This window comes from Aquarana catesbeiana, linkage group LG10 (assembly GCF_042186555.1).
Source record: "Aquarana catesbeiana isolate 2022-GZ linkage group LG10, ASM4218655v1, whole genome shotgun sequence".
NCBI lineage: Eukaryota > Metazoa > Chordata > Amphibia > Anura > Ranidae > Aquarana > Aquarana catesbeiana.
Window position 1 is genome coordinate 132,416,856 of NC_133333.1, and position 26,463 is coordinate 132,443,318.

Here is a 26,463-nt window from a genome sequence, read left to right on the forward strand (position 1 = left end):
CTCCAGAAAAGCAATAGAGGGGAAATCTTCCAATATAGACACTGGTTCTGGTGATCTGGAGGTCCCCATGAAATTCCCTTACTTTGCAGGGATTTCCTCTCACTTCCTGTTGTGGCTATAGGACAGGAACTGAAGGGAAATCTCCCCAATGACACGCAGATGGCGAAAAAAAAAAAAAAATTGACAGGGGTTATAACCTTCCCTTGCTCTATCCATAATGGAAAAAAAAATGTTGCCTTTAGTTCTACTTTAATTCAGTATAATCAGTTTATATGGTGCATGCATTATCTCTGTGTATATGTTTGACTTTTGCTCATTCCTTCTTTGTTGTTTGTTTTTAGAGATGTATGGAAATGGAAGATGGTATTGAACAGGAAAGGAAACTTTTCAAAGCCAATATGCTAAATGTGGAAGCCCAGACTAAAAACATGGAGACAAAGGCACGAAGCTGTGCTGACCAGAGTAAGTAACAATACTTGCTGTATGAAGAGCATTGCATGTTCTGGTTCCTATGGGATGGCCATATATAGCTTAATCCTGCCCCAAGTTTGACAGTACAGTGCAGCGTCTAAGCCAGTGGTTCTCAACCTGGGGGTCGGGACCCCCTCAGGGGTCGAATGATGATTTGCCAGGGGGTCACCAAATCCTGGGCTGTTCCTGAAGCTTGCACTGCTCTCCCAGCATTTTTTCGGCCACCCAGGTAGGCTGTTCCTGTAGCCTGCGGCCGCCCACACGGCCTCTTCGCAGCCGCCCATTCAGTTCACGGCATGGCTGGGGGGCAGAGACTAGAGGTCAGCTGACTGGTGAGGAATGTGAGGTGGGAGGGGCTGGAGGAGACCCTATCTCCTGATCTCGGCATAGGTGTAATACGGTACGACTGGAAGGGACCCAGGTAGCACTAAGACTTGTCAGCTGACCTAGTCGCCTGACAAGTAGCGTCCCGTTCTGTGCAATGGAACCGTTCTAATTGGAGCGACGCAAGTCGCTCCGACTTAGAAAAAGGTTCCTGTACGACTTTCGGGGCGACTTGCATTGACATCTATAGAGAAGTCGTCTTGGAAGTCGCCGCTGAGTCGTGTCCTGGGTCGCCTGAGGCAGTCGCGCTCTAAGTCGTGCTGCCTCAGTGTGAACCGACCCTAAATGTCCATGGATTAGGGGCACAAATTACTTGTCTTGCCTTGTGTGCTGACCACCTATGCTACGAAAATAATTATACTGTTCGGGGTCCCCACAACTTGGGAAATTTTATCAAGGGGTCACAGCACTATAAGGTTGAGAACCACTGGTCTAAGCCAGTCAGGGCTACATTAGGAGTGATAATAAGCTCTTGCAACATCGAAAGTCCTTATTATAGCATGCAGAGGACTTCAGTTGGAAATCTTTATGTGATAAGACTAGTTGCTCTGCACAATGAGGAGGAAGATGCCAGCCTTGTATACGCCACTTCTCTGCGTTAGGAAAGCCAAATGACAAACGGTCACAAATCCTAGTACTCCAAAAGATATCCATGTTCCTCTCCACATATTGTCCTGGAGAAGCTTAACACCTCTGGGCAGGCTTGGGGTCCAAAACTGTTCTATGGTCATAATTTATGTTCAGAACTTGGTTGAATTATTTTATGTTCTTGTGGAGCAGATGGTTACAGACACAAGGCTTAAAGCGGAGTTCCACCCAAAAGTAGGAATCCTGACCCCTTTACATGCCACATTTGGGATGTCATTGTTTTTTTGGGGCGGGGGGGGACGACCTAGTTTTGACAGGTACCCAGCTCCCACTTCCGCTCGGGCCCCTCCCTTCCTGTAAACTTCTGGGACATGTCACAGATTCCAGAAGTTTGCCCGGCCATTCAGGATGCGCAGCGTGACTCGTGCATGCGCACCCGGCTGTGAAGCTGCAAGCTGTCACAGCCGGGTGCCCACATTAGTAAAGGCAGCGCCGCGGAGAGGTGAGGGAGAGAACCGAGGCTTCGGGCGGCTGCATCGCTGCACCGTGGGACAGGTGAGTGTGTGTTTATTAAAAGTCAGCAGCTACACTTTTTGTAGCTGCTGACTTTTAATAAACACAGAAATGGCTGGAACTCCATTTTAATATTTTGAATTGTGTTAAAGATTTAAATAAAAGGCACCAGCACAGTATGATATAAGTCCAGTTAACTGCATGCCATCTCCCAGACTTCTCTGTATTACCTATATGTGATAGGTTTATTGCACTCCCAGAGGACACACTCTGGCTGTGAGAGGAAAGAAGCACACGCAGCACCTATGCCCGCCCCTTCCCTCTGCTGCCCATTCACAGAAGCCTTTGTATTTTGTGAATGAGTTTACATAATACAAAGGCTTTTTTAATTGCAGGAGGGGAGGGTGGGCATAGCAGTTCCAGTGACTCTGCTCTTGAAGAAACTGAGACTACAGTGAGCAGCATTGGAACTCTGAAGTTATCTTCCTGGAGCACAATAAACCTGTTAGATGTGAATAGTAGACATAAGTCTATGAGGTGGCAGGCACCTTGTTAGACTTACCTCATGGTATGCCTGTAGTTTTTACAAAGTAGATTAAAGTTATATTAACTTTTTTTTTTTTCTTTTCATAAATGAGCTGCTAACAGTGCCTGCTGGGACCTCCACTATGTGTACACTCCCGTTTAGAACTACAATCCGTACAACCAAAAGTACAGGTATCCAGGAAAGGAGGCAAGCTGTATTGACTTGCTCTAGCTTCTTCTGCACGCTGGGAGAGTCTCACAGTGTGCAGCAATATCAGATTAAGCTATTTCATTCCAGGAGAGGAGTTGCCGACCACCTACTGTGAAAATACGTTATGACTTTGATGTTAAATACCAGGGTTATGGCTGCAGCTAGATGCCATAACCCTGTATAATTTTTTGGCCCCTCAGGTGCCCTGATAAGTGGTCTGAGTGGTGCATTTGCGGAGCATTTGCTGCTGGATCAAACCCCCCTGCCCCCCCGCTGCTTTCCGGTGGTTCCTGGGCTTAGTAGCTCCGGGAACCGATCCAGTGCTGGCGGGTGGCTGGGCACAGAGATGAGCAAAGGAAAGATGGCCCCTGCTCATCTCTATGGCCTAGAAAGACCGGAGTGACATCATGAGATCATGTCCAGTTCTGGTCCCATGTAAACAAGGCCTCCTTTGTTTTTTTTTTTTTGTTTTTTTTTTTTTTAAAGCAAAAGATCAAAAACATTTTTTTTACTGATTTTTACTTGTAAAGAACAAGTGTCAGAAAAAGGTCTGGTCAGCAAGTGGTTAAAAGCAAGCTGAAATGTTTTGGGGAATTTGTTGAGTAAGGATATTTTCTTACAATCTACTTGATTTGATTGTAGCCATATTAGAGCAATTGTGACAGAGAAAATTGAGTACTGTCCGTGATACTTTTTTATTTGCACTAACATACAATTTTTCAGGACAAGCGTTGTGTCCCCTTCTTCAAGGTCCAAGCAGTACTGATTCATAAAAGTTTTACCAGAATGTTAAAAAAAAAAAAAAAACACAATCTCTGAGGGAAAGGAAAAAAAGAAAAACAAACATACAAATTGGTGGTAATAAAGCTAGCAGCAGAGCTAGTGAGATAAGACAGAGGGAGAGCTATAGACTGGAGGGTGGATGATAGTCACAGAGGGGGTCGTAAAACTGTAGTATAATGGGTAAGGAAACCAATATCTAAATTTAGGCCATTATAATGGAAGGAAACCCTGCAATAAAAAACGCTGCAAACTGTGCAACGCAGCACCCCATATTGACAGAAAAACACAGAATTGTTGACATTTTTGCAGATTTATTAAAAAAGAAAAACTGAAATATCACATGGTCCTAAGTATTCAGACCCTTTGCTCAGTATTTAGTAGAAGCACCCTTTTGATCTAATACAGCCATGAGTCTTTTTGGGAAAGATGCAACAAGTTTTTCACACCTGGATTTGGGGATCCTCTGCCATTGCTCCTTGCAGATCCTCTCCAGTTCTGTCAGGTTGGATGGTAAACGTTGGTGGACAGCCATTTTTAGGTCTCTCCAGAGATGCTCAATTGGGTTTAAGTCAGGGCTCTGGCTGGGCCATTCAAGAACAGTCACGGAGTTGTTGTGAAGCCACTCCTTCATTATTTTAGCTGTGTGCTTAGGGTCATTGTCCTGTTGGAAGGTAAACCTTCGGCCCAGTCTGAGGTCCTGAGCACTCTGGAAAAGGTTTTCATCCAGGATATCCCTGTACTTGACCGCATTAAGCTTTCCCTCAATTGCAACCAGTTGTCCTGTCCCTGCAGCTGAAAAACACCCCCACAGCATGATGCTGCCACCACCATGCTTCACTGTTGGGACTGTATTGGACAGGTGATGAGCAGTGCCTGGTTTTCTCCACACATACTGCTTAGAATTAAGGCCGAAAAGTTCTATCTTGATCTCATCAGACCAGAGAATCTTATTTCTCACCATCTTGGAGTCCTTCAGGTGTTTTTTAGCAAACTCCATGTGGGCTTTCATGTGTCTTGCACTGAAGAGAGGCTTCCGTCGGGCCACTCTGCCATAAAGCCCTGACTGGTGGAGGGCTGCAGGGATGGTTGACTTTCTACAACTTTCTCCCATCTCCCGACTGCATCTCTGGAGCTCAGCCACAGTGATCTTTGGGTTCTTCTTTACCTCTCTCACCAAGGCTCTTCTCCCCCGATAGCTCAGTTTGGCCAGATGGCCAGCTCTAGGAAGGGTTCTGGTCCTCCCAAACGTCTTTCATTTAAGGATTATGGAGGTCACTGTGCTCTTAGGAACCTTAAGTGCAGCAGAAATTTTTTTTGTAACCCTGGCCAGATCTGTGCCTTGCCACAATTCTGTCTCTCTTCAGGCAGATCCTTTGACCTCATGATTCTCATTTGCTCTGACATGCCCTGTGAGCTGTAAGGTTATATAGACAGGTGTGTGGCTTTCCTAATCAAGTCCAATCAGTATAATCAAACACAGCTGGACTCAAATGAAGGTGTAGAACCATCTCAAGGATGAGAAGAAGAAATGGACAGCACCTGAGTTAAATACGGTATATGAGTGTCACAGCAAAGGGTCTGAATACTTAGGACCATGTGATAAATCTGCAAAAACGTCAACAATTCTGTGTTTTTCTGTCAATATGGGGTGTTGTGTGTACATTAATGAGGGAAAAAAACGAACTTAAATGATTTTAGCAAATGGCTGCAATATAACAAAGAATGAAAAATTTCTGTCCCCACCGTAGATAACACTCTATTGCCGTAGCTACAGTACCAACACAGGGCAGGAAGCAAATTGCAGGAAAAGTGTACATTAATTACTATAGGCGAACTAATAGTAAAGTGGGAATAATTAAAAAAAAAATAAACTGCAAATATGTTCCCCAAAAAATTTTTAGGGAAATAATAATTATACAATAAAAACAACAATAAAAAATAGAAAATAAAATATGAAATCTAAAATTTAAAATTGGAACACCATAAGAACGCCATGTACAAAAATTCAATTATCTCATAAATAATATAATACTAAAAGGTTACTAAAAAAAACGCAATATCCATCAAAGAGTTATTCAGTCAAATGGAAATATCGGAAAAAAATTAACTATTATTAATTAAACAATTAACGTCCCAATCAACATTAAGGCCAAAGGGGATATATTTGTTTATTATTCAAAGGGGATATATGTTTTTAAATGATAAATCCAGTGGGTTTATCTTGATAGCCCCCCCCCCCTTCACCCTCTGTACCCACTGATAATCAACTTTCTTTGAATAGGCAAAGATGACATGCAGATGCAATATACACAAATGAGTGCAGATTTGTTTTCAGGAATAGATCATTAAATGTTAGTAGTGCAAGTACCTGAATTTGACCTGATATCAGCCTCTGCGATCTCTGTACGACTGTTTTCAGACTGGGGATGGGAAAAGCACACAAGGAGCCAATTGGATGTGCAGCATTAAAATAAGTATGCTGTGTAAAGTAGAGAGCAGAGTGAAGGGGATCACCTAGCTGTTTCTATTTGCACTGTCGGAAAGTAAAACAACTCCCATATATGTATGTCTTCTGTGTGCTTATCTATTTGCCTACAGTTCAGCTTTATGCAAGGCTTTTCTGTTTTTGTATATTTTGTATAGGTCATACATTGAGCTTATCATTTTCCTTTCCTTTAGATAATGACAATGTGCAACCCATTGTGTGATAGTATTTAGTAGTAAGCTCTTTCAATAATGAGTTATAAAATGCTTCTGCTTGTCTTTTTTTTAGTTCTTAGTTTGGAGGAGCAGAAGACACAGCTGAGCAAGGACCTGGCCTCACTTACCCAAGTCCATGCCAAGGTAAATAGTGAACAATAAGAATGGCTAGGAGTGGGGCAGAGCATGTACATTTACTGTCTTCTTTCTTACAGTTCAATGGCATGTTTGTCTGTCTAATTTGGATTATGTGCCTGGCCCCTAAACTACATGCAGGGCGCCGGACGCATGGATTTCAGCGGACAGCGGCTTCAGGATTGGGAACATGTTTGTTTTTAGGGTGAGACATGTAACATGTTCCCAAAGGTGGACTTCTCCTTTAACATCTAGGGTGATCATCTATGTGCCTAACCATGTGTAATGTGTGCACTGTGTGCTGTTTTCACTAAGAGATCTCTGTTTCTCATCCCTGCTTTGCAAGGTTGAGAATCTGACAGATCGCTCCCTCTGTACTGTTTACCAACACAGAGCTCTGGGCTGTGATTGCACACAGTCAATCAGCAGGTCCTGGTCTTGAATCGTTGGCCGGGACTTTCGGACAAGCTCCTGCTGTGTGCAATCACAACAGATGCCGGGCGGGGGGTGCATATGCCCGCACCCTAAACCCAGAAGTAGACAGCGACATACGGGTACGTCGATTTGCCTACAGCGGCCACTCGTCCGCAGTACATTGTGGGCAGGTGGTCGCTGAGTGAATATACTCAGTGAAGTGACTGGCCTCAGGTGATACACAGAGATAAAAACAAATCCTCCTATATAAGTTGTACCTGTCTGCTGTCTTCTCCTACATCTATTCAAGGTCCAGGCTGCCAATCAGTTGGAGGTCCCTCCCTTGCCACCATTTTTCTCTTGGTGTCAGGAAAATTTCTTAGAAGTGATTTCATGCTGATAGCAGAGGAATGAAGCAGCAGACAAAAATGACAGCGCTGTTAATTGAGACAAGTACACACTATTGAGCAGTGTTTTTCAACCTTTTTTTCGATCAAGGCAACCTTTAGAACTGTGCACAGTCCCAGGGCACAACAGTCTGAGGGCTACTTCACACCAGGAGGTGCGTCCAAGCACGTACACACATTTGCTAGATGTGTGGGGGTGTCATTAAGAAATAATGGCACCCACGTGCAACTGCAAAAGGCAGCGCATTTTTGTGTGGTACAGGAAAACGTGCCATTCCACACATTGCCTCACTGCACCTGGTGTAAAGAAGCCATAAAATGTAGTCTGTGCGGCAGAGTTCAGTGATCTTCAATTGTAACTCTCTTCTAGCACAAATTCCCCCCTCCCCCCAAAAAAAATTCCCCCTTCAAGCACAAATCACCTACCAAATCCTCCATCCTAGCACAACCACCCCCCCTCCCCCAAATTCCTTCTCCTAGCACACTCCCCTCAAATCCCCCCTCTTAGCGCACCCCCCCCCCCAATCCCCCCTCCTGCACAAATTACGCCATCAGTTGGTAGGACGTGGATCAGTGGCCAGCACAAGTTTCCACTTTGCCGGCAATAGTTCTCTCTCGCTCTCCCTCGCTCTCTGTCTCTCGCTCTCTCGCTCTCGCTCTCTCTCGCTCTCTCTCTCGCTCTCTATCTCTGTGTCTCTCTGTCTCAGACCAGGACATGGCCGCAGCACCCCTGAGGACCCTTTGTGGCACCTCAGTTGAAAAACTGCTATGGAGGGATATGCTTTGTTCATATTTCATGTCTGAGGATTAAAACCACTTTAAAATGTATTTTAGCACAAAACACGGCATGTAAAATGTCTCAGAGGGGAAGCAGAGAGTGTGTAGTGGAAAGCTGGCTAGTGGGGGGTATAGAGAAATTGATGAGATTGTAAGCCATGTGCTCGCTGTTACACTAGACATCCCCTTTTCAAATGCCTCTCCAAAAACAAAAATGTGAAATAACCAGCAATATAAATAGCAATTTAACACATGTCAGTGATTGTTAAAATGTACTTTAATTCACATCAATGGAAGGCAAAGCACATCCATTCTTTAAACACTTTTATGTATTTTCATGCACGTTTAGGCGTGAACAGGCCTTATAGAAAGTGTGCCCATAGAGACTGGAGTTGTGTGTACTCAGGAGCATCCAATACTGAGTTGTACAGTGTAAAAGCAAGTTATGCTCCCTATAACACACGTCTGCTGTTATGTAGGGGCTGTGCATTGTCACAAAGCATTACACCATTTATTTTATTTTTTTAAATATCACAAAAACCATTTCATTAATTTCTGTGCACTGCAACACATGGCGATGTGGTGTAGTGTGTCACACTGCTCTGCACAAGAAATGCAACCTGTCCTCCTTTTTTTTTTTTTTTTTTTTATATACACGCTAGAGCTGCACAATTAATCGTTAAACAATCATGATCTCGATTCACCCCCTCTGACCATCTCTCCTGCAAATTTTGCTGATTCTTTCATATAAACCATTGCAGAGACTTATCTGCTCACTCAGCTGTCAAAAGAAAGCATCCTGTCAGTCTGCCAAGTCTTTAACTTGAAACATTGTAACTAAGCTTCCTTCTTAGATCAAAGGGATAGAACTTCTGTGTAAATAAATAATCCAACTCTGCCAAGTTTTCAACAATGTGTAAATGCAGGAAGTTTAACCAATTAAAGTCTAAATCTTTTTCTGACACTTCTTTCTTAGGCCCCTTTCACACGTGCGGATCTGTGTTGATCCGACCCATGAACATCCGCTTGCTCAGCAGGGATCGCTCCGTTGATCCCCGCTGAGCCGGCGGATGACAGGAGTGTGCAGGGACTGCCCTGTCAGATCTCCGCTCTCCCCTATGGGGGATAGGATGAACACGGACGGTCTGTCCGTGTTCATCTGATCCGCTCTGCAGACGGATAGAAAAATAGGATTTTCCTCCGTCTGCAGAATCGGACCATAGCGGGGACCGATGATATCGGGTGTCAGCGGATGTTCATCCGCTGACACCCGCTATCCCATAGGGATGCATGTATGTCCGTATTTCATCTGAAAACAGATGGATGAAATACGGGCATATGGTCCGCACGTGTGAAAGAGGCCTTAAGTTAAAATCAATATTTTTTGCTAGAAAATTACTTGGAACCCCCAAACATTATATATATTTTAGCAGAGACCCTAGGGAATAAAATGGAAATTGCTGCAATATTTTATGTCACACTGTATTTGCCCAGCGGTCTTTCAAATGCAATTTTTTGGGAAAAAATACACTTCAATGAATAAAAAAAAAAATGAAACAGTAAAGTTAGCCCAATTTTTTTTTTTTTTTGTTTTAATGTGAAAGATGATGTTACGCCGCGAGAATCATGATCGATCTTCTAAGCAAAAAAATCGTGATTCTCATTTTAGCCATAATGGTGCAGCTATATTACACGCTAATGCAGCATGTTGGTGTGAACTGAATTTGTTGGACATAAGGCAAATGACCTTGTCTATGCAAAGGCTCCACACAGCCCAATGCACGAGGAGCTCAGTGCCCCCGGTGACATGAGATAATAAGAATACTAAGGAATGCATCCCTCCAGCATGCTTTGGCTGTGCAACTTCTATGCCAGTGCTTGCAGTAGATCCTTTTCAGAAAGCAGAACACCAACTTCCACTAGTGTACTTTGCAGAAGTTTCATTATTGACAGTAAAACGATACAAAGTGCAACAACAGATATTTATTTAATAGTTCCTGACAAATCAGGGGATTATGCAGACATGGATGAGACTCCAGTCAGTACAGATGACTGTACAAGGATTGCATTGGTTCTAATGTTGTACAGAAAGTGTCATACATTGTAGTTCTAGTGATGTCTTTGATCTAATACAGCTTGAGTGGGTATGTGTGGAAGGAATAGCGAGGAGCTGTCTATGAAAACAGCTGCAGGTTTGCGTACACTACAGGCCTTTGTGGAGAAGATGGTCAATTGCTTGAGGCACCCAGCATGTATGTGACTACAGTGATTGTTACAAAGGTGGTCCGTTTCTTTGTACAGAGGCTACAATGGCAGATTATTTGTTTTTTTGTATTTTTTCTCTACAGGTATTGAAGAGCTACAAAGAACTGAGGTACCAAAGATCTCTTTCATTAGAAGCTGTCCGACTTTCTGGTCGGAACACTCCCTTGCAGGGCATGTGAGTAGTTTTAAAATACGCTTGTTCTGTAGTTTATATTTGTGTGCTTCTATGTATGCTCATATACTTCTGGTAGCTATATGTTGTATATGTAAATTAGATTAGAAAAAAATGCGCTGTCTCCTTAAATATTACAAAATCACACTGTGCAATGCATTACTGAATAAAAACTTACATCTACAACATGATTCACTTCTGTAAAAATATGCTACACGTTAATGTGAATCCTAGGTGCAAAAATGCATAAATCATCATAACAAGTAAAGTCCATATAAAAACGTGCTGAGAAAAGTGCCGTTGTGCTTTGCTGTAAACAATCAATTCCAAAGGTGCTCCAAAAGTGCCTGTGAGGTAATGCAGCCTCTTATGGACCCAGATGATTTCAAATGATAGAGATCAGAAGCGCATGTGTTTATCCAGAGAGCCGACAAAGGTAACAGAATGCTGTTCAAATGAATGGCACCTGTGGAGGACCCGACGGCCCCGTTTCCAGCATCTATTAAGCCTCTATATACCTTCCAGATGGACTCCGACACTCGTGATAATAAATATAAAGGGTATGCCAATAATCCACTCCTTGTGCTGACCAGGAAGAGAAAAAGTTTAACACGAAGAGCACTTTCTAAAGGATATATACAGATGAAGACAACAGATATAGGTAGAGTTACATAGTTAGTCAGTCAGGTTGAAAAAAGACACAAGTCCATCTAGTTCAACCAAAAAATAAAAAATACAATCCCATATACACAAAATCCTTCACCCACAGTTGATCCAGAGGAAGACGAAAAACTCCAGTAAAGCATGATCCAATTTGCTACAGTGGGGGAAAAAAATTCCCTCCTGATCCCCGAGAGGCAATCGGATTTTCCCTGGATCAACTTTACCAATAATTTCATTATCCAGTTATTTTGTATACATTTAGTAAAGAATCCAGGCCTTTTTTAAAGCAATCTACTGAGCTGGCCAGAACCACCTCTGGAGGGAGTCTATTCCACATTTTCACAGCTCTTACTGTGAAGAAACCTTTCCATATTTGGAGATGAAATCCTTTTTTCTCTAGATATAAAGAGTGCCCTCTCGTCCTCCGTGATGACCTTAAAGTGGGTGTAAATCCACTTAAAAAAAAAAAAAAAAAACTAACACCTGCAAGAAAAAGGCATAATGAGCTAGTAGCCATACAGGGATTGAAATTCGGGCAGTTCAGCTGGAAACAGACGTATTTCGATCCATGTATGGGCACTGTGGTTGTACAGAAGTCGATCTACTGATAAACTTCTGTACAACCACTCGGTTGGATTTTTCCTGCTCAATCAGCGCCGTAGGCTATAGACTGCAGTGCTGATCAGTACCTTCTGATGGCGGGAAGTCTCTTCGCCATCAGAATATAATGTTCAGCATGGAGGATTTCTCCATCCACCTCAAATATGTGGATGGGAAAATTGGGTCAGTATTTTCCCTCAACCTCCTGGCTGAAGGAAAAAAAACTGACTAATGTATTGGCTGCCTTTGTGTATAAATTTGTGTGTACTAGTTATTTATGGAAGGGATAAATATACAGACAATCGTAGAAAATGCTATAAGAAAATGTTTTAAAAATTAGATCTTGAATGAATACAACTTCTACCGGTAACATATACTAAAGTGGTTGTAATCCTCTGACCTGAAATATGAACAAAGCATAGTGTGTACCTGTCTCAATATAGAACACTAAGGGGTTGATTTACTAAAACTGATGCACTCAGAAACTGCAGCTGTGCATGGTAGCCAATCCGCTTCTGACTTGAGCTTGTTCAATTAAGCTTTGGCAATAAAACCTAGAAGCTGATTGGTTTCTTTGCAGAGTTGCACCAGATTTTGCACTCTCCAGGTTTAGTAAATAACCCCCTAAGTGTCAGTTCTGGTTGCTGCTTTGTTCCACTTCTATCTACATGAATAACTTCTGACAGGTTTTCCTGACACAAAGAAGTAAAAAGTTGATGGGTGAGGGAGCTCTAGCACATAGCCTGTGATTGACAGCCTCTGCTCTGTTCCTGTGTGCTGTGTGTAGGGGGGTGAGTCCCTCTAATCAGCTCCCAAAGCTCTCTTCACTGATCTCTGCAGAGTGTAGCTTCAGCTCCCCGCCCCCTGCTATCTGGAAGCTCAGACAAGCTGTATAAATTCTGATTTTTGAACTGCTGTAGAGAAGGGAGGGCTGCAAATAAACAGGTACAACTTATGTAGAAGGTGTGTTTCATCTTTGTGTATCACCCGAGGATAGTCACTTCACTTAACTGAGTATATGTAAGAGTTTAGAACCCAATTCAGTTAAGCATGGTATATTTCTGCAAATTATAATCTAAAATTGAATAAGAAATTGACATAAAGAAATGTCTTGTGTTTTCTGAGTGTGCTGTGTTTTTTTTAGTCTCATAACATGTCTCTTATTCTAGAGAAAAGAAAATGATGCTAGATTTCCAGGAAGCGCCATCGTCTCTAGAGAGCGTCTCAGACAGTGGAGGCCCAGAAATCCCTAATAATGAAAAGGTGTTGTTCATTTTATTCTAAATTAATATTCCATTTATCATGTCCTAAAATATATATATATATATATATATATATATATATATTTCAACAAGAAATGTATAAAATCGGTATATAATGCAGATTTAAAAAAAATGTTACAAATCCAAACTGATAAGGTGAATGCAAAGTAACAGTTGGTTGGGGTTATGGAGTTTGGTTGGCATTTTGAAAAGTACCTATAGGATGATTGCATACATGGACAGATTGGATCATTTGAATAAATAATACATTTTTGGTATACAAGTAAAGATTATTCTCCCATGGGAGTGATTGTCATGCCAAATAAGCCGTGATTATCAAAATAATTAATCCAAATTGGTGTAAACTGGGCCTTAATTGGCTGCTGTATAGACACCTTTAATCCAAATGCTTCCTAAAGCTTTATCATTGGTAAGCCACCTCTTTAAAAGGGAACTGTACTATTTGCCATGTCAAAAAAAAAAAAAAAAAAAAGCAAGTAGAGGGCGAAGGACTGCAGCTCATCTTCTCCCTGATCTGACTTCCAATGCTTTGTTCTGCTCTTCTTCTATAAAATGGGATTCAAGGGCTTTATTATGACTGGATGTAGTTTGTTTCCAGCTTTGCTTCCTGTTAGTCATCTGTTTCTTTGACGGGGTGTATCTACACGTTATTACCTTTTATTACCTTTGTACATGTTAAGACTTATAACCATTGTTCTGATATATGAAACATATACACACTCTATTACCAAAAGTATTGGGACGCCTGCCTTTACAAGCACATGATCTTTAATGTCATCCCAGCCTTATGTCCTGTACACACGATAGGATTTTCCGATGGAAAATGTGTGATAGGACCTTGTTGTCGGAAATTCCGATCGTGTGTAGGCTCCATCACACATTTTCCATAGGAATTTCCGACACACAAAGTTTGAGAGCTTGCTATAAAATTTTCCGACAACAAAATCCATTGTCGGAAATTCCGATCGTGTGTACACAAATCCGACGCACAAAGTGCCATGCATGCTCAGAATAAATTAAGAAACAAAAGCTATTGGCTATTGCCCCGTTTTTATAGTCCCGATGTACATGTCACCGCGTTCAGAATGATCGGATTTTCCGACAACTTTGTGTGACCATGTGTATGCAAGACAAGTTTGAGCCAACATCCGTTGGAAAAAATCCATGGATTTTGTTGTCGGAATGTCCGATCAATGTCCGACCGTGTGTACAGGGCATTAGTCCATAGGGTTCAATATTGAGTTGGCAATTTTTTTATTTGAGAATCTTGCAAACAAGAAACACATTCCAACTTTTTTTTTTTTATACAAAAATATAAAAAAAATAAATATTATACATATATACATACATACACATACACATACATCTATTATATATGCATAACATATTGTATATACGACTAAACATAATAATAAAGGCTTACTTCAACCTATAATATATGAACAAAAGGGTTTTTTTTTTTTTCAACCAAGAGGAATATCACTGTATTGTATTATATTATACTATATACATATATCACTAAAAGCACAGACATCTTCAACAATTCTACACATTACTCAACTTGATTAACATTCAGACCAAGAAACATAGATTATCATGTGTATGTAGCCTTTCTTCAAAATTGTGTTTATCCTTGAAAATCTAAGGGAGTGTCCAGAGAGAAAACAGGGAAAGAACCCAACACCCAGAGAACAACAAACAGCAGCTACAGGCCTGATATTCCTCCACGCCTTTATCCAAACCCTTTGCCGCCATCTGTCTTTCTCGAGACCCCGAATTTTCCCTACCTCACCAAGAATCTCACACACCACCACCGGAACAGAAAGGACTTTCTGCCGAAGGGATACCTGACACCGTGCATTCCAGGTGTAATATCGGACTACTAAGCTGACTAGAAAAAGAGTGTCCAAATCAAATCCCTTGCGATTCTGCAATGCTCCATACACCCACTCAGCATAAGACATGCAAGGCAGGAAAGGAATATTCAGAGCCCTCCCCACCTTTTTATAGACTTCTATATTGAAAGGGCACTGAAGCAAGAAGTGGTCCATAGTTTCCACTTCACCCTGACACTCCACTCTTGGACAACCACAATTATTCAAAGAGCGGCACTTCACGTTCCCCCTCACATAGAGCCTACCGTGGAAAGCGAGCCAGGCCTGGTCCCTAAATTTCAAGGGAATCCGCTCAGAATTTATTAAACGTAAACCCTCCCTCATAATATGACCTGGGCAATCCCTCAAGGCCAGTGGCGCAAGAAAGACAGTACCCACGATCTTCTCCCCCAGGAGTCTCCTAGGAAGGGACCTGATATCCTCTGCTGTCACATGCCACCGTTTAAGAATTTTCAGGCACAGGGCAACATAAGCCGGGAGCTTACCATGCTTGATCCTTAGGCTTTTCACTGGCCCGCCACTCTCCCAACAGCCCAGAAAAGGTCTAAACCAGATCTGGAAAATACCTACCCATCCAGGCGGTCTCTCTGCTAGCATGTTACCAAAATTGTGTTTCAAAAACATCAGAGAGAAGAACAAACCGGGTTGACCATCCCTAGGCCACCCTTCCACCTAGATAGGTAAGTCACATTCCGCTTCACAAGATTCAGCCTGTTCCCCCATAATAATTGGAAGAAACAACTATAAATCCTGGTATAGCAAGACTCTGGCAAGATGCAAACAAAGCTGACATACAAAAAGGTAGGAATCAGGTAGGTCTTAATCAAGTCCACCCTTTCCCTCAAGGAGAGCCGCCACCCTTTCCAGCATTTCACCTTGACATCAGCATCATTCAGCCTGGCTTCCCAATTTGACTTACTGTAATCATCAGGGCCAAACTCAATGCCTAATACTTTGACTTTCTGCTGAGGCCTCGGGAAGGTGTCCGGAAGTGCAAAGCTCTCACCTCCCTCGCTCATCCAAAAAACTTCACTTTTATCACGGTTGACCTTGGAGCCTGATGCCTCGGAATACTGCTCTATAACTGAAACCACCTCCTGTGCCTCCTCTGTCCCAGAGATAAAGACAGAAACGTCATCAGCATAGGCTACAACCCTCAAGGGTGGCTCACCAGTAATGCCCACCGGCACCCCGCACAACGGTCCGCTCTCTAGCCTTCTGATGAAGGGGTCAATTGCAAACACGTATAGCAAAGGGCTCAGTGGACACCCCTGGCGCACCCCCGATCCAACCCCGAAGGGCCGTCCAACCCAACCGTTAACAAGCATGAAGCTCTCTGCCTCTCTGTATAAAGTCTTAAGCCATCAAATAAACCCACCCTCCAGGCCATACTTGTCAAGGAGAAGCCAGAGGTACTCATGATTGACATGATCAAAAGCCTTCGCCTGATCCAGTGCCAGCAAATACCTTCCCCAGCCTTCAGCCCTGCAACGTTCCAGAGCCTCCCGGACAGCTAACACCGCTGAAAAAGTGCTTCTGCCCTGGACCGAACAGTGCTGCTGACGAGAAAGCAATCTGTCTGCTACTGACGACAAGCACCAGAAAATTATCTTCGCCAGAATCTTTCTATCGACATTGAGAAGGCTAATGGGGCGCCAATTCTCAATCATCGAGGGATCCTTGCCTTTTGACAACAGAATCACAGCAGATTGTCTCATGGAGGGAGGGAGCGAACCTTCTTGCAGACAGCCGTTAAATACCTCCACAAGATAAGGTACCAAGCTGGATTTGAAAATCTTATAAAATTCAGCCGTCAATCTGTCTGGCCCAAGGGTTTTCTTAATAGCCAGACCATCTATAGCTTTGACTACCTCTTCTGCTGTGATTCCCCCTGTCAAACTTGCAAGTGGAATGTTATTTCCCAGACCTGGTGTAGAATCCAGAAAACTCGACATCTTTGCCCGATCAAGGTACTTCTCCCCAAGAAGATCCACATAAAAAGACCTTGAGACCTCCAGGATCCCTGACCTGGATTTCGTCAAAGAGCCCGTACTATCCCTTAGCCCAACAACCGTCTTAACTGCTGCGCTTTGTTTGCAGTTCTGATAAGGGTCGGGCGAGTGATATTTCCCGTAGTCCCTTTCCAGAACCAAAGAAGCGTGTCGGTCATACTGATACTTCCTAAGGAGAAGTTTCACCTCAGAGATTGCCCCGGAATCTCCACCACTCGAGACAAGGCGATCAAGTTTTCTCCGCAGCTGCTGGTAGGCAATGTACTTACCAAGCTGTTTCCTTTTTCCTATGGCTTTGAAAAACCCACTAATCCGGCTTTTAGCAAGCTCCCACCACTCCGACTTACTGCTGCAGAAATCCAGGATGGTTACCTGAGCCTGAAAAAAATCCTCAAAAGATTGTCTTACCTCCTCATCATCCAGCAGAGCCGAATTCATCCTCCAAATACCCTTTCCTTTAGGTGGTATATCTGAAGCATTGAGAATCACAGACAGCAAAAGGTGATCAGAAAACTCCACCATACGACACTCAGGAGCCGAAAAGGCAGAGTCCCCTTTTAAAAAAAACCTATCTATCCTGCTCTCACAACTGCCTCTCCTAAATGTGTACCCCGTGCTGTCTGGGCAACGCTTAATATGCGCATCTTCCAGACCTGCTTCCCTGGCTATCGTATTAAGAAAAACGCTATCATATCTCAGGCTGTCAGTGGAGCCTTTCCTGTCTTTGGGCCTAGTAACGGTGTTAAAATCACCTCCAAAGACAACTTGCCGAGATGTAAAAAGGAAAGGCTTAATCTTTGTAAAGAGGCATTTCCTCTCTCATCTAGTCTGTGGTCCATAAATATTTATTAAACGCAGATCATGCCCCTTCACAGAGACGTCCAGGACCATACACCTTCCAATCTCTACCTCGATAACCCGCCGACACGTTACCATGCCAGTAAAAAGTACTGCAACTCCGCTGTAAGGCTCAGCCGCAAGAGACCAGAAGGAGGGCCCACGCCTCCACTCCCTCTTTGCCAGGTGGACATCGGCAAGTCTATTTAGCCGGGTCTCTTGCAAAAATAAAATATCAGCATCCATCTCGCTGAGCAAAAATAAGGCCATATTACGAGCCCTTACAGATTTTATGCTGGCAACATTAATCGTTGCCAACTTTATCGGAGTGGGAACTGCCATCAGGATGATTGAGGTAGGCGTTTCTTAGCCTGAGCTCCCTCCCCCCTTACTGGAGACCTTGACCTCTTTAGAGAACACTCTACCTCATCTTCCTCCATCTGAGACACGGAATTAGAAGACTCCTCCTCCCCCTCAGATAAGGACCCAAACTTGTTTCCCAGCGGTAGATCATCTACCTCGAAGGATGAAACCGAGGAGGCAGAGGTCAGGACTACCTTATTCCTCCTTCTCCCCACCTTGGTCCACTCTCCCTCCTCCCCTGAAACATTACCCTGAAAGACCTCATCTACATTATTAGCAGTGGCAACTTCCCCCTTCTTCACCTTAGAACCTCCACTAGAGGTTTTACGCTGCCTTAGGGAAGGCCCTGATGAAGCTGCCACCTCAGATCTGCACGAATCTGCCCCTTTGGCAGCCTCAGCCAATCTGGATGACTTATTTACTTTTGGAACACTGGGCACTTGAAACACTGGGGAAGAACACACAACAGAAGTAGACACAGACACAGTAGGGAGCACAGACTGGGGAGCAGACACAGTAGGGATCACACCTTCAGGCTGGGAAACGGACACCTGGGGGGGGTCCTCAGGACTAGCTGAAACAGCTCCACCAACCCCTTGCTGCCCCCCACGTTCCTCCTCCTCCATCCTCAGAAGTTCTTCCACCACCTCTGGCTGATTATGGAGGGCTTCAGGGCAAAGACTATAGGGGTGACCTAACTTGTTACAAAGATTACAGCGAATACTATTGCAGTCTTTTGCAACATGCCCTGAGCCCTGACAGAGGGAACATTTCTGCACAGAACATGAGCTTGAAAAATGCCCCTTTTCACCACAGCGATGACACAACTTTGGTTGCCCTGCATAAAAAGTGATAATCCTGTCATGACCTATAAAGGCAGACGAAGGGATGTGCTTAACAACATTACCCGTGACATGCAGTTTTACCAACACTGTCCAACCTCCTGTCCAAATCCCCCTATCTTCTACAACTTTCCTCAATGGAGCTTGGACATCAGCATATCTCCCCAACCACACCACCAGATCTGCAGCAGGAATGGACTCATTGCGTACTAGAATGGTGACATTCTTATATAATGGCTGGCGAGAGATTACTTTGGGTGACAAACCTGCCTATTTTGGGGACTCCTTCCACCTCTGCTCATACCTCTCCCAAAAGACATCTAATCCTTCCGCCTTGACAAAGGAGAGGTCATACTCATATGACCCAACTGGGCTGATAAGGGCAAAAACCTCCTCTGCTTTAAAACCCATCCCCAGCATACGGTCCACCACATCTCTCCTATTTGGGGGGGGGGCAGGCCTTCTCCAGTCCACCTCAATTGGACCACATTGCGGCGTTTAAAGGAGCTACCAGATGGTGTCAGATTGGCCTGACCTTCACTCACATCAGTCCTAGTGACCGCAGAATAACTGGCCCTACTCACCCTTGGGACAGGTGCAGCCACCGCTGCAGCATAGGAAATAACTGCACACCTTGCAACATCCCGCACATCACTTTTAGTTACAGACCCCTCTTTAGACAAGTTAGAAACAATATTATTATCAACAGATGGAACAGAGACTTCTGACACAGAAATATCATCTACATTACCCTTGGTAATTCTTACTTCATTACCAGTAACTAAAGGGTTACTAACAGCAGAGATGTCTTTATCAGCACTCTTCACAGCAGAGTCTGCACACCCCTCACTGGCTCTCTGTACACAGGTGGGAGTCTCTGCCAGGAGATGAGCTTGCTCTCCACTGCCCTCTACAGCACCCTCTATAGGAACTACATCTCCATTATGTTGTATTGGGAAATCTTTAACAAAAACGGCTTTTTCAGCCAACCGATGTTTCAAAGGTTTTGGGGGGACATCACTATCCTCTTCTTCATCCTCTGATGATCCAGACACGGCAAACTTGCGACCATGCAAAGGGGATTCCATTTCTTTGATTAACTTAAGCATTCCTGCTCCCTTTACAGGCTCAGATGGATCATCTTGCTCCATAGCCTCCTGCTGCGGTGACAAGGGCACAGAACTTCCTTGGCCCAGTGGCATACTGGCAGTCAAAACACCTGACTGCTGATCACCCGCAGCCTGTGTGCCAGAGCTTTCTCCACTTTCTGCAGGCATACTGATACTTGGTAAAGATTTTCCAGCGTGCTGGCCAGAAACACAGTCCAAGCCCGAAGAAACTTTTTTGCTTTGCACTGACCTTTCTTTCTCGCACTCTGGTGATGCTTCTCCTCCACTGGACTCTATGGTCCCTCTGCGCATTGTACGGAAGCGATCATCATTGCCATATTTCTCCTTGAAAGCTCCGCTGGTTTCTTTCAATGTGGCCACCAGCAGACTCTGCTTTTCAACTTTAGCCTCCAAAGCCATTAACTCAGGCCGCATCTGTCTTCTCTTAGAACTGTGAAGCCGGTCATTTGCAATTTTTTTATGTTTGAAGTCAAACTTCAACTTCGCCAGTACTTCCTCCTCCTTGGCAATTCTCGCAATCCTAGCACAAACCTTCTTTCTGTAGGCTGACAGACTTTCACCTTTAGCTGGGCCATTTCCCAGGTCCTCAAACACTGGTATGGGAGGACCGGTACTCTGGCCATCCGGGGGATCCTCCCCGGGGTCCATCCCAGATTCCTGCATCCACTCTGGGTATAGGGAGTAATCAAGCTCCCTGGATCAGAAGGCCTCTCTGGAGCTCAGGAGATCAGCAGTAGTGCAGCCACACCCTTTGCAGCTATAACAGCTTCAACTCTTCTGGGAAGGCTGTCCACAAGGTTTAGGAGTGTGTCTATGGGAATGTTTGACCATTCTTCCAGAAGCACGTTTGTGAGGTCAGGCACTGTTATTGGATGAGAAGACCTGGTTTGCAGTCTCAGCTTTATTTCATCTCAATGGTGTTCTATTGGGTTGAGGTCAGGACTCTGTGCAGGCCAATCAAGTTCCTCCACCCCAAACTCGCTCATCCATGTCTTTATGGACCTTACTTTCTGCACTAGTGCACCGTCATCCCCAAACTGTTTCCACAAAGTTGGGAGCATGAAATTGTCCAAAATGTCTTGGTATGCTGACGCCATAAGAGTTCTCTTCACTGGAACTAAGGTGCCAAGCCCAACCCTTAAAAACAACCTCACACCATAATCCCCCCTCCACCAAATGATTTGGACCAGTGCACAAAGCAAGGTCCATAAAGACACAGATGAGGGAGTGTATGGTGGAGGAACTTGACTGGCCAGTACAGAGTCCTGAGCTCAACCTGATAGAATGCCTTTGTGATGAATTAGAGCGGAGACTGCGAGCCAGGCCTTCTCGTCCAACATCAGTGAATGACCCCACAAATGCGCTTCTGGAAGAATGGTCAAACATTCACATAGACACACTCCTAAACCTTGTGGACAGCCTTCCCAGAAGAGTTGAAGCTGTTATAACTGCAAAGGATGGGCTAACTCAATATTGAACCCTACGGACTAAGACTGGGATGCTATTAAAGTTCATGTGCGTGTAAAGGCAGGCGTCCCAATACTTTTGGGTGTGTGTGTGTGTGTGTGTGTGTGTGTGTGTGTGTGTGTGTGTGTGTGTGTGTGTGTGTGTGTGTGTGTGTGTGTGTGTATATATATGTATATATATATATATATGTATGTATGTGTGTGTGTATATATATATATATATATATATATGTGTATATATATATATATATTTATATATGTATATATATATATATATATATATATAAATTTCAACCTGCCCCTCCTCCCCTCCCCCAAGCAGATTTTCATTGGACAGAACATTAGGGGGTATGTGTGGGAAAGTTTTGCTTCTTTAGTCTATTCAATCATTGTCTATTCAATCAATGTATTTTCTCATGTTTTGAACCCACAGACAAACTCCTATAGTTGCAATTGCTATTATAGGTATAAATGGATCCCAGTAGCCTAAATGAACCCCTGCTTTCTAATATATCTTGGGTACTCCGGTCTCCCTTTTTTATATTTCTTGACCCCATTGCTGTCTACTCCAAGCTTACCATAGACAGGTAGTTGAGCGAACAGATTCCTCCATCTACACAAACAAGGTGGATGGGGGAATTACTACTTACCCACCCGCCCACCCGCCCACCGGGACATTGTATTCTGACAATGGGACTCACTGCTGTCAGAGTACACTGATCAGCAGCGACAGTCAATTGGCTCAAACTGATGATCAACAAAAGTTTTCCAACATGTCCGTTAAACAAAAGTTGATCAAATGCTTGACTTCTGTCAAACAGGGACAGCCACACACTGATCGAAATTTGGCTGCTCCCTGCTGAACTGGACCGAATTTTGATCCTTCTATGGCCAACTTTAGTGTTAGATACTCTGATACTCTTTATCTCTTTTTCTGTCTTTCAGTATTTCCTGTTGAATTCTCTAATATAAAATCAATACAAAAAAAAATTCTGGGAAGAACTCGTAATGGTCGCAGCAGGTGTGCAGACCCATTAGCGCAAAAACATTGCTCTCGCCAAAAGAATCTCAGCGTGATATAAGAAATTGTTGGCTGGTATATACCTAAAAACAAAAATATAATATACTTGTTTACCATTTCTTAGATGTAGTGGCTGTATTCGATTTTTTTATTTTCACCTGGTGATATTGCAAATAGCACATTTCCTGTTCCTTCTTGTCTACTTTTAAACAATAAATTCACCTTTGGAACATATTACATGATCCACTGTTTAGGGTGGAAGAGGTAACATGTTCCTGCCCCCCCCCCGTGATAGTGGACAGAGATCTTCTCCCTGCATACACTGTCATAATTTATAAACAGCGTGGGCATGTGGGGCTCCATTCACACAGCCATATCATTTATTCACAAAGTTCTGTGAAAGAATGAACTACAAGTACCCTCTGCCTTTGCAACCACCGTCTTGTAGTTCCCAATGAACTGCAAGGGCACTAATGAGCACTTTCTTAGTTCATTGATCCTCCTGACATTCAGTAACTGTCTCCCTGTATCAGAGGTATGGGCATTGCACCCACAATCTGCTGATCGTGGGTGCAATGTTTTACAAGCTGCAGAGGGGGAAAAAAAAGGCATGTTTTTCTACCTGCAAAATAATACACATTTATTATACTGTTTGAAAGATGAACTTAAGCCTTTTATTTCTCCATTGTATTTTTATTTCCCATTACATGGGGGATTGATGGGAATAGTAAAGTAAAAAGTAAACTAGTAATAGAAAACACAAGAAAGGTAAGGACGTTTGTGCTTTCTTTTTAACTCACAGGAAGTGACAAGGACACTTCAAGATCAACAGGTATTTTTTGTATTTACTGAGTGTTCTTAGTCTAAAATAATGAAAACTAATGCATGCCCTGCATCTAAGGATAAGTAAGCAGCAATATATTACATTTATGTTTTTGGGTTTGGCTATGCTTTACAGTGATTGTAAACCCTCACATATACCCAGTGAGGTGACTGGCCTCAGGTGATACACAGAGTTCAGTCTTCCTACACAAGTTGTGCCTCTTTATCAGCAGCCCTTTCTTCTTTACAGTCTCCCCCACATGTTTTACACAGCATTTCTGAGCTCTGGAAGGCAGGAGGTGGGGATCTGATGTCACACACCGCATATCTGGGAGCTGAGTGTAATCTGAGACCTGAGTGGAGGGAATGCACACCCCCCCTCCCCCTTACACAGTCTGATAGGTAAACATGCACAACTGAGGCTGTCAATCTCCTGCTGTGTGCTGGAGGGGAGGCAGGACCGTTTGCTGGGATTGCTCTGTGTTTATGTAGACTGTCAGAAGTGACTGGTGCAGATAGCAGATGAATGACAAAAATCAAGCTGGGTGCTTTGGGTTAAGGCAAGTACATACTATTGGAGGAAATGCTTTGTTCATTTTTCATTTCAGGGGGTTACAACCACTTTAACACTCTTGCCTCTACCAAAAAGTGACATATCCCTTTTGGGTGGACTGACCCTTTAAAGATATGGCCTCACATTTCAGAGCATGCTTTTTCTTTAAGGGATTCTGTGACTTCACAGAAGATTAGCTTCAAAGGAAGATCTACACACAAAATGTTTTAAAGTCACTGGTCATTATAAGTAATTTCTTTTGTGTCCTTGCTTTAATCAAGTGAACCGATATTTAACATTGTCTGTTATCCTGATTATAATAACACAAAGAAGGAAAGTTGGAAGCTGACGGGTAGCTCCAGTATTGAGTCATTTACTCATTATCATTGCTCTTTGCTCTCTGTGCAATGTCACTTGTAGAGTGAAATAAAAAGTGCAATGGTGAATTATTAATGATTTAAGTCTAGGAGTGCTCTAAACAATTAATAAAGGAGATCTTAATGTCCAGTAGTGAATCGGTAGCAGTGCTAGGGAAGGAATGGGTGTATGTAAGATCCCACAAAAGTGACATTATTCCCTTATTAATACATTACTACTTTTATGCTTGGAAATGACAGCCAGGGGCAATACTGCCAAGAAGTATCTTTGTGAGTCGGGAGGGAAACGGCGCTGTCAATGCAGCGACACAACATCAAAGTTTCAGTAATGAAGCCACCAGGTGGTTGGCTTCATAAATGATTCATTTTTAAAAAAGCAAACTATTTAAAGGTACCTTTTGTAGATAAATGTGAATATTTTGCAATTAAATAATTAAAATCATGGGAGTAAATCCTACTCAGTTAATAGTCAATGACATTCATTTTATCCACTCAGTAATCCCTACTGTTAAAGCTTTCCTCATTTTCTGAATGACTGGTTGGTCGGAGACTGTGTGAGTGCAGGCCAAGTGTTCCCAGGTTCAGGAGTTCTTGGGTTACACAGTACAGAATCACATGACAAGCTGTTTTCTTATCCACGAGTTCTGTGAATAGCCTACTACATCTAGCTGCAGTTAATGAATAGAAATCCCAACTGTGTATTAATAGTGAAGGTATTCTGATATTGCCACAGTTGTCAGTCAATTTTATTTTAAAGTGGTTGTAAACCTCAGACATGAAAAATGAACAAAGCATCTCCCTCTAAAGTGTGTATTTGTCTCAATTATGAGCACTAAATGTCATTTCTGTTTGCTGCTTTGTTCCTTTACTATCACTGCTGACAAGTTTTCCTGACACCAAAAGAAAAATGGTGACAGGGGAGGGACCTTCAGCTGATTGACAGCCTCAGCTCTGTTCTTGTGTGCTGTGTAAAGGGGGGTGTGTCTCTGCCCTCCAATCAGTTGTCAGAGCTCTCCTCACAGAGATCTGCAGATTGTGACTTCAGCCCTCCCCTTTTTTCTGAAATTGGTGTATGAATTCTCCGCTTTGAATGGCTGTAGAGAACAGGGGATTGCAGAAAAATAGATACAACTTATGTAGGAGGATTTGTTTCATCTCTGTGTATTGCCTGAGGCCAGTCACTTCACTTGGTATATGTGAGCGTTTACAACCACTTCAATTTGCCTGGAGTTTTTCTGATCATTTTATCTCAAGAGTTGAACAAAAAAAAGTGCAGAGTCTAATTTTTTGCCAACTCAGAGGAATAGTTTGAAATTAAAACAGTGGGTGGCCCTACCGGCTTTGAAGAAGTCAATTACTCAAAGGACTTTTGTGGAAGGAGCCAATGAAAGTTGTCAGCCAAACCAACGTTGGCAACTGTCAGAATCCAGTAGCCCGTCTGGGAATTCATCCATTGTGTGGATGGAGCAATCTGCTAAATGAAAGAAATCTATTAGTTTATGGGCAGCTTTAGCAATTTTGGGTGGATTATCCTCTATGCACTGCTGATATTGTGTTTTTTTTTTTTGGGGGGGGGGGGGTTGGAAACCACTCCCAGTAAAGAAATGTTTTTCTGGATTATACCATTCAGATGTTTTTTCATTGGTGATAATTTCCATTTGGGCTGTGTCTGAAGAGAGACCAGTTTTCCAATCTAAATGGGTGTTTTACCAGTTAATAGTTTTTCAGAAAGTCCTACATTTCCACTGGACAACACGCCTTTTTGGGTGGGGGTTCAACAATTGTTTTCTATGTGCTCAATTCACACCACAGCGCTGTTGTGATGAGTGGTGGGGTGCAGAAAAATGCAGCGTGTGTGCATTTTTTATCAGCTCACTAGATGGCTTCTTATGTCGGCACACAGCAATGCACCGCTGACACTTGACACAGCAATGAATGTGACAGAATTCACTGAAGACGATTTGACTTGGTGCTTTCGTTTTAAAATGTTTGTAAATGTAATTTTAAAAAAAAATGGCAAACTACATTTTTACATGCTCTGTGCCATGGTATAGCACAGAGCAGCCCCGATCCTCCTCTTCTGGCTTCCCCTATCCTCCTCCTTCTGGCATCCCCTGTGGTGCTCCTGGCTCCTTCCTGCTGAGTGCTCACAGAACAAGCTGCTTGCTATGGGGGCACTTGTGCGGGCTCGATCCCAAGCCACGCTGTGTGTGTTTGTAGACGCACACACAGCAGCTTGGCACTACCCCCCGCT

The 26,463-nt window shown here is 43.2% G+C and overlaps 1 protein-coding gene across 2 annotated transcripts in view; it reads left to right on the top strand.

The window, feature by feature from the left end:
* LOC141110901 (C-Jun-amino-terminal kinase-interacting protein 3-like) overlaps nucleotides 1–26,463 on the top strand; it is a 218,447-nt gene that overhangs the window by 50,765 nt on the left and 141,219 nt on the right. The window contains exons 3-7 of one of the 2 annotated variants that reach the window (XM_073602675.1): nucleotides 342–462; nucleotides 6,249–6,319; nucleotides 10,257–10,348; nucleotides 12,778–12,871; nucleotides 23,260–23,289. In XM_073602675.1, the coding sequence (XP_073458776.1) occupies nucleotides 342–462; nucleotides 6,249–6,319; nucleotides 10,257–10,348; nucleotides 12,778–12,871; nucleotides 23,260–23,289 (408 nt within the window). The remainder of the gene's footprint in view (nucleotides 1–341; nucleotides 463–6,248; nucleotides 6,320–10,256; nucleotides 10,349–12,777; nucleotides 12,872–23,259; nucleotides 23,290–26,463) is intronic. The other variant, XM_073602676.1, reaches the window with a different exon arrangement.